This window comes from Staurois parvus, unplaced genomic scaffold (assembly GCF_062004578.1).
Source record: "Staurois parvus isolate SC_StPar_1 unplaced genomic scaffold, SC_StPar_1.0 ptg000746l, whole genome shotgun sequence".
Classification (NCBI taxonomy): Eukaryota; Metazoa; Chordata; class Amphibia; order Anura; family Ranidae; genus Staurois; species Staurois parvus.
In genome coordinates this window covers 4,556,182-4,574,439 of record NW_028318542.1, presented here as the reverse complement: position 1 = coordinate 4,574,439, position 18,258 = coordinate 4,556,182, and the positions used below count along the sequence as shown (strand labels likewise).

General features: G+C 46.4%; 1 protein-coding gene across 1 annotated transcript in view; it reads right to left on the bottom strand.

The window, feature by feature from the left end:
• RAB4B (RAB4B, member RAS oncogene family) overlaps nt 1-18,258 on the bottom strand; it is a 70,357-nt gene that overhangs the window by 26,459 nt on the left and 25,640 nt on the right. The window contains exons 3-5 of the mRNA XM_089654194.1: nt 16,976-17,090; nt 14,614-14,676; nt 1,086-1,240 (exon numbers count right to left, since the gene is read on the bottom strand). Of these exons, the coding sequence (XP_089510320.1) occupies nt 1,086-1,240; nt 14,614-14,676; nt 16,976-17,090 (333 nt within the window). The remainder of the gene's footprint in view (nt 1-1,085; nt 1,241-14,613; nt 14,677-16,975; nt 17,091-18,258) is intronic.

Sequence of the window (18,258 nt, the reverse complement as noted above, 5' to 3'; positions counted from 1 at the left end):
AGACACGGATGGATAGGCGAGTGGAGACACGGATGGATAGGCGAGTGGAGACATGGATGGATAGGCGAGTGGAGACATGGATGGATAGGCGAGTGGAGACATGGATGGATAGGTAAAGTGGAGACATGGATGGATAGGCGAGTGGAGACATGGATGGATAGGCGAGTGGAGACATGGATGGATAGGCGAGTGGAGACATGGATGGATAGGCGAGTGGAGACACGGATGGATAGGCGAGTGGAGACACGGATGGATAGGCGAGTGGAGACACGGATGGATAGGCGAGTGGAGACACGGATGGATAGGCGAGTGGAGACATGGATGGATAGGCGAGTGGAGACACGGATGGATAGGTAAAGTGGAGACATGGATGGATAGGCGAGTGGAGACACGGATGGACAGGCGAGTGGAGACACGGAAGGATAGGTGAGTTTGCTTTGAATATTAAAGCATTAGACAGCATTTTTAGTTTGTGGCTCTCAGATGCAGTGCAGTTCCACTTTAGTGGAAAGTTTATGACATTTGTTTATAAGGCCTCATACACCTGGACATTATAAAAACGCCAGTAGCGTTGGCTGTGGAATGCCGCGCTAAAAACTCAAGTTTTGTCGTGTTTTTTAGTGGTTTCATTTTTTTGCGTTTTTAGCAAAACTATACTCCCACATAGGATTGAGACTCAAAAATGCTCATGAAAGCCGGATAGCAAAGTTTTTCAGCATTTTGTAGTGTTGCAACATTTTTACAGCTGAAAAACTCCTCTTTAAGTAGTTCTGAGTTTTTTTTTTTGTCCAGGCTGAAAATGCCCCTAAAAAAAAAACCAAAAAAACGCTGATTACAGCCTATGTGTGCATGAACACATACCTTAATGTTTACTGGCCAAAAAAAAAAAACAGCCAGTGTGCATGAGGCATTACTCAACAGCTCCGGTACTAGAAACTATAGCAAACTTTTTGTGCAGGCTGGAGTTCCTCTTAAAAAGACATAGCGAGCAGAAACTATTTTTTGGGTTGCAAAAATATCCACGACAGTCCTTTGAAGGTGAAGAGCACATGGAGGATCCTCCCTTAAACCCCAAGTCCTCTCACCATTCTCTTGGGCAAACCGGGATGCCTCTAGAAATGTCACCTCTCGTTCCGCCTCCAGGTCCTTCTTGTTGCCACATAAGATGATGATGATGTTGGGGCTGGCCAGTGTCCGGGCATCAGTCAGCCAGTTGGTGAGAGAATTGTAAGTCTCCCGGCTGCAAAAAGAAAAATGGAGACAAAGTGTCAGTTCTTCCAAAGCTGCTATTTGACAGATTACCAACTGATGACTGTGTGTGGTTTCCATGGTACTTGTATGCCGGCATTTCCAACTTACCGTATTTGCTGGCGTATAAGACGACCCCCTACTTTTCCTGCTAAAATGTAGTGTTTGGGCTATACTCGCCGTATAAGACTACCCCTCTTCCAATGCACACCAGTGGGAGCAATAGTGCCCCATCATTGGTATCAGTGGGAGCAATAGTGCCCCATCATTGGTATCAGTGGCAGGAATAGTGCCCCATCATTGGTATCAGTGGCAGGAATAGTGCCCCATCATTGGTATCAGTGGGGGGAATAGTGCCCCATCATTGGTATCAGTGGGGGGAATAGTGCCCCATCATTGGTATCAGTGGCAGGAATAGTGCCCCATCATTGGTGTCAGTGGGAGGAATAGTGCCCCATCATTGGTATCAGTGGGAGGAATAGTGCCCCATCATTGGCATTAGTGGCAGGAATGGTGTCCCATCATTGGTGTCAGTGGGGGGTGGAATAGTGCCCCATCATTGGTGTCAGTGGGGGGTGGAATAGTGCCCCATCATTGGTGTCAGTGGGGGGTGGAATAGTGCCCCATCATTGGTGTCAGTGGGGGGTGGAATAGTGCCCCATCATTGGTGTCAGTGGGGGGTGGAATAGTGCCCCATCATTGGTGTCAGTGGGGGGTGGAATAGTGCCCCATCATTGGTGTCAGTGGGAGGTGGAATAGTGCCCCATCATTGGTGTCAGTGGGGGGTGGAATAGTGCCCCATCATTGGTGTCAGTGGGGGGTGGAATAGTGCCCCATCATTGGTGTCAATGGGAGGAATAGTGCCCCATCATTGGTATCAGTGGGAGGAATAGTGCCCCATCGTTGGTGTCAATGGGAGGAATAGTGCCCCATCATTGGTATCAGTGGGAGGAATAGTGCTCCATCATTGGTATCAGTGACACCAATGATGGGGCACTATTCCTCCCACTGACACTTGCTGACCCTGTTCTCGTATGGTGCTGCTGCAGCCAGCATATGTGGTTGCAGCAGCACCTCTACACTGAACACTTACCTGCTGGTCCTGCACTCAATTTTCGCGGGGCCGCTTGGCTCCGCCCGGCTCCGCCCCCTCGCCGGTGATTGGCCGCCTGTGTGCCTTTCCTGAGCTACAGTTCTGGCGGCCAATCACCGGTGAGGAGGCGGAGCCGAGCAGCCGCACGAACATCCAGTGGCCGAACTAAAGGAGCAGCCGCGCTCCTGGACCAGATCGTCGTGGGACCGGAACCAGGTAAGAAACAGCCCCTGCCCACCCCTGTACTTAGTGTCCCTTCCGTTGAAAGGGGGGGGGGGCGGCGGCGGCGGTGGCACCGCGCCGCCCCCCTAAAAAGTGTCAGTATGCCGTATACCGGCGTATAAGACAACCCCCGACTTTTGAGAAGATTTTCAAGGGGTAAAAAGTCGTCTTATACGCCGGCAAATACGGTATGTCATCAAGTTCTCTTCTTGTATATTTTGTTAGATAACAAGATTCAGCCTGGGTTCACACTTCTGCGGTGCGGCATATCATGTGATTCACACAGGAACAGCACCGCATTCCTGTACAAATCACATGCGATTTGTGGGCGGTGCAATTGGAGACAGTTTGTATGGCTCCAATCGCACCGCATCAATAAGGTGCAGGACCCTTTTTTTGGTCCGCATTAGAATCGGATTGCATAGGTATTCACACCCATGCAATCCGATTCTGCACATCGCACCACGTTTTGCGAACCAATTTCGGGGTGTTGTTAACTTAACGCTGGTGAGCGCTCTTGCAGTTTATTGATTCTTCCTGCCCTTCAGTAACTGGAAGGTACAGGCAGACCGCTGACAGATTGTCTGCAGGATCCTGGAATTGCACCAGCGATCTGCTGATCATGGGTGCAATGGCTTTATAGGCTGCAGTGTAAAAAAAAATAAACATTTTTTTTTTAACCTACAAAAAGATGTGCATTTATTATTGTTTTTCTTACAAAAAGGTGAATTTATCCTTTAAGTTCTCATTGTCTGACGTAAAGCAGACCTTCACACTACAGTAAAGCGAAGGCCAGCCAAATTTTGATAAGTGTGTGGCTGTCTCTATTCAACTGAAGATGATTGTTTGACTGACTTCCATTGATCAGTGACGTCTCTAGGTGGGTGCGGGCTGCGCCGGGCGAAACCTATCTCACCGGGTGACACCAAAATGTAAAGCCGATGATCCCCCGCACGATGGATTGGATCTGCGGTAACACGTGGTGTCACCCCTCCAGAGGTGGGCAGGACCTGTCGTGCACACATAGCCTGGCTCTTCCCCTCCGTGTCCCCGTCGCATCCCCAGACCGGTGTTGTAAAATCAGTTAACCCTGTATAGGTTGCAAGCCGCCGATCCTTGCAAGATGGATTGGATCTGCTGTAACACGTGGTGTCACCCCTCCAGAGGTGGGTGGTCCCTGGCATACACACAGCCTGGCTCTTCCCCTCCCTGTGTCACCGTCACACCCCCCGGACCTCGGAGTCCGATTCATTATGCTCCCCAATCCGCATATCCGATCCATCTTGTGGGAATCGTCGGCTTGCAACCTATACGGGGTTAACTGATCTAGCAATACCGGGGGTGTGACGGGGACACAGGGAGGGAAAAAGCCAGGTTGCGTGGGCATGACAGGGACCACCCACCTCTGGAGGGGTGACACCACGTGTTACCGCACCAGGTAACACCAACCCTAGGGACACCCCTGCCATTGATCAGTGTATTCTTACAGCAGGGGGAGCTGCAGTCACAATACAATGTCCGGGTGGGGTATCCTCCATAGCATTGTGGATAGAGGAATCTATTGTTTTGTTTTTGTTTTTTCGTTCAGCATGCTAGCTGAAAAAAAGCTCTATATGGACAGCTGTACTGTCATGTTGGCCTGCCACTTGCGCCTTCCTCTTACAATTAGATTGCATTTCTTATTCATGACATTTTTTCGGCTAGGTTCAGACCTCTGTGTGTCAGAAAACGCCTGCAAAAACCACACGCTTTCCTGACATGTAGAGAAATGCGCTGACATTTAGCAGACGTGCGGCAGATGCCAACCCCAAGTATCCGGAACAGCGGCAGACTGACCATTTGGAAACTCAGGCACTGCCCGAGGGCCCAGGGTCAGTAGGGGGCCCCATGAGATGCCCCTGGTACCTTTTTCATAGGCTTTTTTGAGTGTGGGCAAGGACACAGGGGCCCCATGATCCCCTATTGCCCATGGGCCCCATGAGTTGTCAGTCCGCCCCTGATCCGGAAACGTGTCTTGTTGTGTGTGCTAAACTGTATGTGCTGCAGCACCATGCAGTTCAGTGTAGCGTGTTTTTAGAAGAGAGGGACTTCTTTTCTGCATTTCTTGCGCATAGGGCATCCCATTGAAATGAATAGACTGCCCTACACATGGAAACATGCCATGATCGGTCACACCTGTACATGTGAACAAAGCCCTAGTGCTACAAAGCACTGCAAACTACGAACAAATGTGGACAGAGCCAACAAAGACGGGACTGAAGTGTATCCTTAACCTGGCCATATATAGAGTGAATACCGAACATTCCTGCTAAATCAGACAAAATACAAGCTATGGGTCCTTCAATCTGAAAATCAAAAGGAGCAGAGCAGAAAACGGTGAGCCAAACAGCGGCTCCATCTAATCAGATGCAGTCACTGTTCAGGTATTCTGTGAGCTGCAGGCATCAGCTGTCAGATTCCTATAGCCGGCAGGGAATATACCCCCTTACTCATGGTTTAGCCCCGGTTCACATATATGTGGCCATGCGGGCCGCGTTTTGCAAGGGCACAAGAGCAAATTCAATTGAATGGACTCCCGTGCCCCAGGACACACAGGGAAGAAGTCCCTGCAATTCTTTGAAAAATGCAGCCCGCACAGGAACCTCGGTTCCCAGTACAGTTGCATTTTCCAGTGCAGGCAGCATGCTGTTAGAACTAATGGCACCAACCAGCGGGTCCGCATTTCTCTGTGCAGGTGGTGCGGCTGCACAGATTTTCAAGCGGATCCGCAGCGGCACCACCCACACAGATGTGAACCTAGCCAAAGCGTGGACAGGGAAAGCAAATTTCTCTCATTCAGTCTGCAAGGACGAGCAAAGAAATCTTACAATATATGTCCAGCTTTACTTCACTTTTTTTTTTTAGTATGGTGTCACTACGTCCTATTACACGGATATTGTACCTCTTTCCCAGGAATGGCAAAGCAATCAAAAGGATCTGGGAACAGACCAATGCAGCCACCTACCACATTGTGCACAAAAACCTCTCCATGGCTTCTAGGCAGGCATATTGTGCAAGATGGGCTGATTATTGGCAGAAATCAGGAGATCTGTGTACACTATCATTGAGAGACACCCAATCAACAGTCTACCCACTGCTCTGGTCTACCACAGCGCATGATGTAATGCAGGGGTGTCAAACTGGCGGCCCTCCAGCTGTTGCAAAACTACAAGTCCCATCATGCCTCTGCCTTTGGGAGTCATGCTTGTAAGTGTCAATCTTGCAAAGCCTCATGGGACTTGTAGTTTGGCCGCCAGTTTGACACCCGTGATGTAAGGGATTAGCTCACTTCCTGATGGCTTTCCTCATTTTCAGTGTAGATTAGATCCAACTTGCCATTTACATTTAAATCCTGCTAGCTCCATAATATGCATTAATGTCTTCATTGTCTTGCTGTTAGTTTGCCTCCTCTGTTTTATCAAACACCTGCGTATTCATTTCGCTAGGTTTCTTTGTTTTGTTGACTGCTTCGCTGGGTTACACGCGTCCTGTTTTCCTTTTATAATTTGTCATCGTCATTATTGTCTCACAATAATAATATATCATTATTCTGGGTACAGTTTGCATGACGGAAAAAAACTGAAGCATGCCCTGGGCAGGAAGGGGGTTTAACATCCCAGTATTTAAGTGGTTAAAGTGTTTTTTAACCACTTCCAGTCCGGACACTTTCACCCCCTTCCTGTCCAGGCCAATTTCCAGCTTTCAGCGCTATCACACTTTGAATCACAATTGCGCGGTCATGCAACACTGTACCCATATGAATTTTTTAGCATTTTTTTGAGACAGATAAAGCTTTATTTTGGTGGTATTTATTCACCACTGGGATTTTTATTTTTTTGCTACATAAATGAAAATTCCAAAAATGTAAAAAAAAAAAAAAAAAAAAAAAAAAAAAAAAGTGTTTTTCTTATAAAATTTTGCAAATAAATAATCTTTCTTCAGAAATCTTGCCCAAGACATATTCATCTATCTTTTTAGTAAAAAAAATATTAACCCAAAATAGTTTATAACCAAAAATCATAATTTTTTTAAAAAAAAGTAATTATTTTAATTTTTTTTTAATTATTATTATTATTTTTTTTTTTACATACTGTCTCCCTAGCAGTCAAGTGTCACTATAGTGACACTGTACTACTTGTGGGGGGTGATGATTTTTTTTTCTTTTTTTACACTGATTGCTTTTACAGCCATAAAGACTGTAAAAGAAATAATTTCTCCTTCTCTCTGGCTGCATTCCTGCAGCCATTGAGAAATACTGTGAGCTGTGATTGGTCACAGCTTGTCATGTGGTACAAGGCTGTTGTGCATAGCCTTGTACCATGTGACCTCTGTGATCATTCATAGATTTCACTAGTAGTAAGCAATGATGTCAGAAGTGCCATCTTGTTTACTACTGTTCATGTGATCACTGATTGGCCAATCCGTGCGCACATGAATCGGGACCTCACACAGAAGTCCCGTACAGCGATCGCGGTGCCGCGCGCTCCCAGGGAGCACGCATAGTCAATGGATGCGGGGGGACGTTTAGAAACATCCACCCGTATCGGCAGTGCTCCCATCCGGCCGTTTATATGGGCTGGATGAGAAGAGGTTAAAGTGGATCTTCACCCATTTGTAAGACTTGGCTGCTTAGTACATATATCAGAAATTTTTTTTGTTTTGCTTTTCAGTCCCCCCCCTTCTCAGTCATTAGCCTAGGCAAATAACATTGATGCCCAATGCACCTCCTGGGATATGTGACGTTCATTTCACAGGAGGCATCGTGAGCCCCAAATGTCACCACATTCATTAATAGAGAAAAGGGGCAGGCCTAGTGGAGTGTCATCAGTAGGCTGTGCTAGAACCCAGAAAACCCAACACAACCTCCTGATGATGTCACAAAGGAACATGGCGGCGCAGAACTTGGCAGCGAATGGAGAGAAGAGGATTCCAGTGGGATATTGCTGGATCCTTTGTGTGGGTGATTATCTCTCACCATCAGGTAAGTGGTGGAGAAAAAAAAATAAAGGGGGGGGGGGGTTGAAACTCCTCTGTAAATATATTCATTGGGTTTTTTGGGGATTGCTTTGCCATTCCACTGTTCCCATCCCCCCCTCGTCGCTGCATCAGATAATACTACAGGAAGCCCAGCAATTGAGGCGCAATTTTGCTATAAAAGGATAGGGGGGGGGGGGGGGGGGAGGGAAGTTTTGTATTTTTGTAGTTTGGGTGAAAACAGTTGAATAAATGATATTGAATGTTTTATGGATGGAATAGATGAAATGTAAAACTCAATTAAAAAAAAAAAAAAAAAAAAAAAAGGTGTACGTGGCCTTTAATTACCAGGAAATCCTAAAGCGCAAGTTAATGGAAAGCACTTTATTAAGAAATACAAAATACTAAAAGAAATGTAGCCTTGTTATTGAGAATATGACTTCTGTATTTCCATTTCATTCCCTCCAGCAAAGGAAAATGACAAAGCTCCACCTTCCTGTTAATGGACTGATGCAGATTCAAACAAGGATGCTGCTGCCATCTACTGGACGAGTAACGACACTGCCACTTACTGACCTGAAAATGCTTGTTGTCTGACTGGTGGCCTACTGACCAGGGGCAGACTGACAACTCATGGGGCCCCCGAGCAATAGGGGATCATGGGGCCCGTGTCCTCGCCCACACTCAAATCACACCCAAAAAAGCCTATGAAAGGTACTAGGGACATCTCATGGGGCCCCCTACTGACCCCGGGCCCTCGGGCATTGCCCGAGTTCCCCAATGGTCAGTCCACCCCTGCCACTGACTAATACTGCAGTTCAAAATAGAAGTAATGAACCACACACTTGTACCTTGTCCGTGTCTTACAGTATTGAAGCAAAAAGGGTCACCGTGACCAGCAGCATTTTCAGGTGATACCATTACCTTTTAGATTGTGAGCTCTAAGAAGTAGGGCCCTCGGATTCCTCCTGTATTGAACTGTAATGTTAGTATTTTCAACACGAAACCAAAATCAAGAACACGGGAACATGACCTTAAACTGGAGGAAACTTCAAAACTAATCTTAGAAAGTAATATTTTACTGAAAGAGTAGTTGATGCTTGGAACAAACTTCCAGCAGAGGTAGTGAGCCAGTCAACAGTAAATACTTTCAAACATGCTTGGGACAAACATAGATCTATACTCAGACAAAACAAAAGGTAACCCCCCCCCCCAAAAAAAAAATAGAAACTAAAAGCACACAATCCCCCGCAAAAAAAACAAAAAACAAAAAAATAACACACATACAAAAACAAACAAAAAAAAAAAGGCAGACTCGATGGACCTCTTTTCTGCCATTACTTTTGTGTTTTTCTACATCTGCCTTCATTTTCTAAAGCGCTATGCAACTGTTGTCACTGTATAATAAAGTTTTTCACATGACAGGTTTCTATTAAAGTCTAACTCCAGGTTTTGTGTTACTTTAAAGGAGAAGTATGGCCACATTTTTTTCCAATTAGTACTGCACTCCTGTGACCCAGATTCAGGAGACAGCAGATAAAAGTCCACTGTTATCTAACGTCACAGGGATCCTGACATCAATGTCAGGATCTGCCCAAATGCCAGACCAGCAGCTGGCTCAGCCTCTTAGTGCGCCACTGAAAGCCTGAGCCAGCCACTCCCACCCTCTCCATAGCCCGGTACTCCAGTGTGTGCTGGAGGGGCAGAGCAGAGAGCCAGTGACTGACAGTCACTGCTTTCTGCAGACCAAGAACTGAGAGGTCAGCAGCCATGTGATTGCTCCGTACTCAGTCTTAGAGCGAGCATAGCACAGCTGCAGCATCGGATCCATAGTGCAGCCATCTAGGTGGCTGTGTTTGTTTTTCTTCCCAATCTCACACTTCTGTATTGGGGTAGATATTCATATCTCGCTCCAGAAACTACTGACAGGCAATGAGGAAGCGATGCGACGCCTCCTCACCTCCAGTTTTAACCCCATATTTGCCAACAATTGTGCTGCAGCCATGTGCATTGCAAACAGTTGTGGGGCGTTTGTGGCACATCCCCATTTGCTAGACTGTAGTGTTGGGCGGGTTTGCTACTTGCCGATCATTACATGTCAGATGAACATTGCCACGGGTGCAAAACGAAGCAACATGGCTGCGGCATGTAAACGCCCCTTTCACCTACCTATTGCGGCTTAAAATGTTACTAAACCCCGGGCCCTGCACTCACTATATCTGCTCTCCCCGGGCCCCGCACTCACTATATCTGCTCTCCCCGGGCCCCGCACTCACTATATCTGCTCTCCCCGGGCCCCGCACTCACTATATCCGGTCTCCCCGGACCCCGCATTCACTATATCTGCTCTCCCCGGACCCCGCATTCACTATATCCGCTCTCCCCGGACCCCGCATTCACTATATCCGCTCTCCCCGGACCCCGCATTCACTACATCCGCTCTCCCCGGACCCCGCATTCACTACATCCGCTCTCCCCGGACCCCGCATTCACTACATCCGCTCTCCCCGGACCCCGCATTCACTACATCCGCTCTCCCCGGACCCCGCATTCACTACATCCGCTCTCCCCGGACCCCGCATTCACTACATCCGCTCTCCCCGGACCCCGCATTCACTATATCCGCTCTCCCCGGACCCCGCATTCACTATATCCGCTCTCCCCGGACCCCGCATTCACTATATCCGCTCTCCCCGGACCCCGCATTCACTATATCCGCTCTCCCCGGACCCCGCATTCACTATATCCGGTCTCCCCGGACCCCGCATTCACTATATCCGGTCTCCCCGGACCCCGCATTCACTATATCCGGTCTCCCCGGACCCCGCATTCACTATATCCGGTCTCCCCGGACCCCTCATTCACTATATCCGGTCTCCCCGGACCCTGCATTCACTATATCCGCTCTCCCCGGACCCTGCATTCACTATATCCGCTCTCCCCGGACCCTGCATTCACTATATCCGGTCTCCCCGGATCCTGCATTCATTATATCCGATCTCCCCGGACCCTTCATTCACTATATCCGGTCTCCCCGGACCCCGCATTCACTATATCCGGTCTCCCCGGACCCCGCATTCACTATATCCGGTCTCCCCGGACCCCGCATTCACTATATCCGGTCTCCCCGGACCCTTCATTCACTATATCCGGTCTCCCCGGACCCTGCATTCACTATATCTGGTCTCCCCGGACCCTGCATTCACTATATCTGGTCTCCCCGGATCCTGCATTCACTATATCTGGTCTCCCTGGACCCTGCATTCACTATATCTGGTCTCCCTGGACCCTGCATTCATAGAAAATGGAAAAACGCAATTATTTTAGTAAATATAAACTGCTAAATACCTTTTCTCATCAGCAGTATATAGCAGTCTTGTGACTTCTATCAGTGTCCGGCTGAGCACTGGTTAATCTTGTAGTTTTCATTCTCCTCTGACTGTCCTATGAGGCTGCATGACCCCTTACCCTGTCTGGACAGTGCTGATTGGCCATGTGCCGATCACAATCGCCCTCCCAAAAAAACACACGAAAAAAAAACCTCTCTAGCAATGCACACCAAACTGAGCGTGTGCAGAGTGTCTCCTAGGGCTCTATACTACCAGCAGATGGATTGGGGACAGAGGAAGGGGAGGATCAGGGAAGACGTAATCAAACGGCCTTCTTACATAAATGTGGAGGATTAACCCCTGAGGTTCCACCGTGCATATGTCAAGAATGCTTTACTGCATATATAGACTGATTTTACTGTTGTGAGTTTAGTAACACTTTTAGGGGGGCAGCTTTTGGCTGGCAGTAGAAACGTGACTCAACCGAGGTCTAAACAGAGTCTTAAACAGTTCATTAGGCCAAGCTGACCAAAACTATCTTTCCAATACTAATACATGCTGCCGCTGTCAGTGCTGTATAAACTGTATGAAGCCTTGGCATCGGCTACATACAGAATACAGTGCTGTGTTCCCGGAATAAAGTGGAGCCAGGCTGAGCGGTACTCATCAATCGTCAGGCTGAGCGGTATTTCATCAATGAATACAAGGCCTCCTATGATTGGCTGAGGTGGATATTGCGATGACATCACAATCTCCATCTCAGCCAGAGGAAGCCTTGTATTCATTGATGAAATACAAAGCTTCCTGTGAATGGTTGAGCAGCATTCAGTCTGACTCGATTTTGTTCCAGGAATGGGACAGGGAGTCCCCATACCACAGCCGGAACACAGCTCTGTATACTGTATGTAGCTGATGCTACATACAGTTTCTATGGCTCTGACAGTGAGCGCATTTCTTAGTGAAGGAAATAGTTTGGGCCACTTCAACCCAGAGTATAGGCAAGTTTAGTTCTGCTTTAACCACTTCCGCACTGCCCCGCCCTATAGCAGACATACTGCTACAGGGGCGGCACGGGTGCGCAAAATCATGCATATATAGATGATTTTGCCGTTCCAGAAAGGGGGCGTGCGCCCTACCCACGCCACCATTCGCGGCCTCAGCTGTAGATCACCAGGTCCCGGCCGGTGATTGCCCGCGATCTCCGAGAATTACCGATGGGGGAGAGACCTGTGTAAAACAACACAGATCTCTCCCCCCGTCAGCTCCTGCACACTGCATAGCACAGCCATACAAAGCAGTGTGCTTACAGTAGAAAGCACACACACGCCACATAGTTAACCCTTTCATTGCCCCAGATGTTAACCCCTTCCTGCCCAGTGTCATTAGTACAGTGTCAGTGCTTTTTATTAGCACTGATCACTGTATTGGTGTCACTGGGGATGTCAGTGACACCAAGTCAGTTCCCCCCAGTGTCAGAATGCCCGCCACAGTCCTGCTATAAGTCGCTGATCGCCACCATCACTAGAAAAACATTTTTTTTAAAATAATTTCAGTATATATACACCGCCATTTTTAAACGCTGTAACTTTCACATAAACCAATTAATTTACATGCATTGGGATTTTTTTTTTTTTTTAGCAAAGAAATGTCGCAGAATACATTTTGACCTAAATTTATGATGAAATTTGATTTTTGCTGGACATGTTTAATAGCAAAATGTCAAAAATATTGTTTTTTTTCTCAAAATTGTTGGTCATTTTTTGTTTATAGCACAAAAAATAAAAAATACACAGGCAATCAAATACCACCGAAAGAAAGCTCTACTCCTAGATTGTAAGCTCGAAAGAGCAGGGCCCTCGAACCCCTCGTGTATTGTATTGTTACTGTATTGTCTCATATTTGTCCCCCTTGCTATTGTACAGCACTGAGCATACCCTTTGGCGCTATATAAATACTGTATAATAATAATAATAATTTGTGGGGAAAAAAGGACGTAAATGGAATTTGGGTGCAGAGTTGCATGACCGCGCAATTGTCAGTTAAAATAACGCAGCGCCGTATCGCAAAAAATGGCCTGGTCAGGAAAGGAGGTAAATCCTCTGGAGGGCACGTGGTTAAGGTTGTTAATAACTTGTAATGTGAAGTTCATGTAAATCTATTAGATAATCTAACACTGCCCTTTCTACAGAAAAATAATGCAGCTGTCCAATGGTGACTCTGCTGTTCCTCCATATATTCTGTGAAAGAGTGAGTGTAGCCACCTTAACCACTTCCCGTCCAGCCCATGTACATAAATGGCCGGATGGGAGCAGTGCAGGAGCGGGTTGCCGTTTATAAACTGCGCCCACATTCACAGCCTGCACGTGCTCCCTGGGAGTGCGCAGCACCGCGATCCGGTGCCAGCTGTGTCCTCTGGACACAGCGGAACACAGATGGCTGCACGGGACCTCTGTGTGAGGGCCCGATTCATGTGATCACTGATCACATGAATAGTAGTAAGCAAGATGTCACTTCTGACATCATTGCTTACTACTTATGAAATCTGTAAATGATCACAGAGTTCACATGGTACAGGGCTATTCACAACAGCCTTGTACCATGTGACAAGCTGTGACCAATCACAGCTCACACAGTATTTCTCAATGGCTGCAAGAATGCAGTCAAGAGAGAAGGAGAAATGATTGCTTTTACAGCTTTTATGGGTGTATAAGCAATCAGTGTAAATAAATAAATAAATAAAAATCGATACCACCCCCCTGTGCAGTCACTGTGGTGACACTGTACTGCTAGGGTGAGAGTATGTTAAATAAAATAGAAAAATATAAAAAAAAATAAAGAAATAAAGATGTAAAAAAAGAAATAAAGATGTAAAATATTTTTTTAAAAATTATAATTTTTGGTTCTAAACTAATTTGGGTTATTTTTTTTTTACTAAAGATAACTGAATACATTTTGGCCAATATTTATGAAGAAAGATTATTTATTTGCAAAATTTTGTAAGAAAAACACTTTTTTTCAAAATTTTGGAACTTTTTCATTTATATAGCAAAAAAAAAAAAAAAATCCCAGTGGTGAATAAATACCACCAAAAAAATGTTTTATTTGTCTCAAAAAATTCATATGGGTACAGTGTTGCATAGGAGCACAATTGTCATTCACAGTGTGATAGCACTGATAGCTGAAAATTGGCTTGGACAGGAAGGGGGTGAAAGTATCCAGACTTGAAGTGGTTAAGAAGGGAAGTGTGTTACTGCCAGGAACATCAGATGAAAAAGGAAATAAAAAAAACTTAAAAAAAAAACTAAAGCAGCCACCACTTCTAAGAACTGGTATGCTGCAATGTGTTTTTGGGTTTAGATACCCTTTGAATGAACTAATAACACAGCAAAGATATGTAAATCTGATATGATGGGTCAGGAGGAAGCAAGTTATCATTTCTTTACATCATCTGCATGTGACATGTTTGTGTACACAGCTTGACAAGCAATCATATGACATTGGGAATTGTATCCAAAGCAGTTAAAGATTTTCTCTTTCTTGGGCCAATACCAAACAGCACTAACAAGTCTGACCAGAGCTCCTGTACGCAGGGCGGGCCCAACTAAGACATGGCGTCCCCTGGCTGCATAAAGCTGGTTTAAAGAACCTTTCCAAAGGAGAAACCCCATATCTGAGAGCTGATAACAAGATAAACAAACACATGCTCACCTTGCAATGTCATAGACTAGCAGTGCCCCTGCCGCTCCCCTGTAGTAGCTGCGGGTAACAGATCTGAGAAGAGGAGACAGGACATAGCAATGATAAATCACGTTCTCATAGATTGCCTCGGGAAATGCTGCATATCTTATGGCCTTGCATCATTTATTAATGGAGGTTTATGAAACATTGTTTTTTTGATTCAAGCAAGGCAGGGTTTGATTTCCCCCTGAGCTGCAGTCCCCGTGTGCACTTACTTAAAGCGGTTCTTCACCGTGTCTAAACAATTAAAAATTAGCAGCTACAAATAATGTAGTTGTGGACCTTTAATAAAATGACACTTACCTCTATGGGGGTCCAGCGCTGTGCTCACCCCAACCCATTCTTTACTGTCCTTCAGTTTGCGGAGCGGGCTTAACTGTGGGCACCTAGCGGTGACTCCTTGCGGCTTTACAGCCAGGTGCCCGATGTGCATGCCGCACTGTGCTTCATGAATGGCCCCACAGCCTTCTAGGACTTGTGATGTGCCCCAGAAGGTTCCGCAGATTGCTGCGGTGATCCGACAGGAAGTGGGAGTGGACACTGCCAAGTACCTGCTCCCCTACCTCAAAAAGTGAGGGAAAAAAGGAGAAAAAAAAAAAAAAGGAGGGCATAAAGCAATACTTCCCTTTTAAGCAGTTCAGACATATAGGTTTATCGCTGCTCAAGGTAGAGAGACTCCCAATCTCCGAGTACAACTCTTCCTGTAGGTGCTCGCCCAGCTCGTGTGCTGCATACATGAGAACAAATGGACGTCCGATCGGCTGCATTCCCAACAATCCACTTTATTGGATGAAGATACAGACAGTGGAAATACAGTGGGGGCTGGCAGGTAAACGCGTTTCACCCCAAAGAGAGCGCTTATTTGTTACCCCCCCATGAACCAAGATAAAACCAATACTGACAGTGGAAATACAGTGGGGGACTGGCAGGTAAACGCATTTCACGCTAAAGACAGCGCTTATTCATTACCCCCCCATGGGATAATGAATAAGCACGGTCTTTCATTACCCCATGGGGGGTCTTTCCTTTCATGCCGAAGACCATGCTTATTCATTATCCCCCATGGACCAAGATAAAACCAATACAAACATTGGAAATACAGTGGGGAGCTGGCAGGTAAATGTGTTTCACGCTAAACACAGAGCTTATTTATTGCCCCCCCCCCCATGGGATAACGAATAAGCGCTGTCTTTAGCATGAAACACGTTTACCTGCCAGTCCCCCACTATTTCCACTGTCTGTATTGGTTTTATCTTGGTTCATGGGAGGGGGGGGGTAATGAATAAGCACTGTCTTTAGCATGAAACGTGTTTACCTGCCAGTCCCCACTGTATTTCCACTGTCTGTATTGGTTTTATCTTGGTTCATGGGAGGGGGGGGTAATGAATAAGCACTGTCTTTAGCATGAAACACGTTTACCTGCCAGTCCCCACTGTATTTCCACTGTCTGTATTGGTTTTATCTTGGTTCATGGGAGGGGGGGGTAATGAATAAGCACTGTCTTTAGCATGAAACACGTTTACCTGCCAGTCCCCACTGTATTTCCACTGTCTGTATTGGTTTTATCTTGGTTCATGGGAGGGGGGGGTAATGAATAAGCACTGTCTTTAGCATGAAACGTGTTTACCTGCCAGTCCCCACTGTATTTCCACTGTCTGTATTGGTTTTATCTTGGTTCATGGGAGGGGGGGGTAATGAATAAGCACTGTCTTTAGCATGAAACGTGTTTACCTGCCAGTCCCCACTGTATTTCCACTGTCTGTATTGGTTTTATCTTGGTTCATGGGAGGGGGGGGTAATGAATAAGCACTGTCTTTAGCATGAAACGTGTTTACCTGCCAGTCCCCACTGTATTTCCACTGTCTGTATTGGTTTTATCTTGGTCCAATAAAGTGGACTGTTTGGAGTGCAGCCGATCAAACATCCTTTGTTCTCTTCCCCTTTAGGCTACTTTCACACTGATCTGTTTTTACTGTGATTTTACCGGTTTTTTTTACAGGACATATGACTCAAAAATCTACCACAGGTGCATTTTCGATGCACGTTTGCCACTTTTTCCATTGGCTTCAATGCAGAGGTGCGTTTTTGGAACTTTTTTTTTACTGCACCAAAAACACCATGAGCAGGATTTTCAAAAAGGCAGTGGACCTGCAATGGATCAGTGTGAAGACTCCCATAGGAATACATGGTCACACGTTTTTCTTCTGCTTTTTTTTAAACACAAAAGCAGAACAAAAATGGATCAGCGTGAAAGTAGAAAAAAAAAAGTGTCTGGGTTTGAAAGAGGATTCAAATAACAGCAACCAGATCCCAAATGGCACCCAAGTCCTACCTAAACCTTTCTTGTCCAGCTGTATCCCAGATCTGGAGTTTCACCGACTTGCCGCCAACATTCACGATCCTGGATCCAAACTCCACACCGATTGTATGATTGGAATCTTGTTTAACTAGAAGAAATATTGGATGTCATGAGCTGCCCTATAGGCAGAAAATATTATTTAGCCACTTGCCCCCCACCAATTGTATAAAAGCAGTGGGTGAACGTGGTATCTGGAGTGCCATGTTTAAATGGCACCTGTATGCACCTTGGTTGCGACTGTCATTACACACTAAGGGAGCATGTCACCAGCACACTGAGGATCACCAATCCTGATGAAGGGGTCCTGCGAGACTCCGAAACGTTGCCTTGCTGTAACTATGTGATCGTTCATTAAAACTTTTGGACCCGTTTTGATGATCCTCGGTGTGCTGGTGACATTCTCCCTTGCCGATTCTGTTCGGTTCCAGCCGACGGTCACTGCAGCACCCATTTATACACACCGGCATTTTTAACGCAGGAATGTGTGCGTTTGGATTGTACACTTGTCATTACACACTAGCCAATCCTGGAAATTTGTCCATCTGCGCTGTGTAGAATGGATGGAGGAATCTGTCAGATTTATTTCCATTCATAAAACCTATTTGTGTATGATCAGCCTTAACCTCTTCACGCCGGCCGCACACAAATGTGCGACCTCCCGGCATCTGGGCCTAGACACCGAGCGGCCCCACATTTGGGTTCTATTAAAAAAGAACGTGTGCAGAGAGCACACATGTCTGGTACTCACGGAAAGGTCCCGATCTCCTCTTTCGATCGGGACCTTTCCCGATCATGTGACCGCCGTGACGGCGCGTCACATGACCCTGGACCCCGCCCCCTGGCATCTGGAACTCTTAAAGGGCCGGGAGGCGCCGGCATGAAAGGGTTAACATTTTCTATCACTCTGAAGTCTGCATTGTGCTGAGAAGTGCAGGAGATGGCACCCTGGCCTACTGTAGATTAACCCTGTTTCAAGGGGAACTCCTGATCTGACCTTTTATAATCTTCAAATCCTTCTCAAAAGGTGAGATTCTGTCCACCCGGGTGATAGTCAGTGCACGGCTTCCAGTCCTGTCTTTCCTATTACAGAAGTGGATTACGGAACGGAGCACAGAGTTATTGGAGTACAAGAACTTGGGACTTTTTGAGCACACTGATGTTCATAGAATTTAATTCACTTCCACTTGGCAGTACTAGGGTCATTGGTTCAAATCCCAACCACGGCACCACCTGCCTGGAGTTTGCATGTTCTCCCT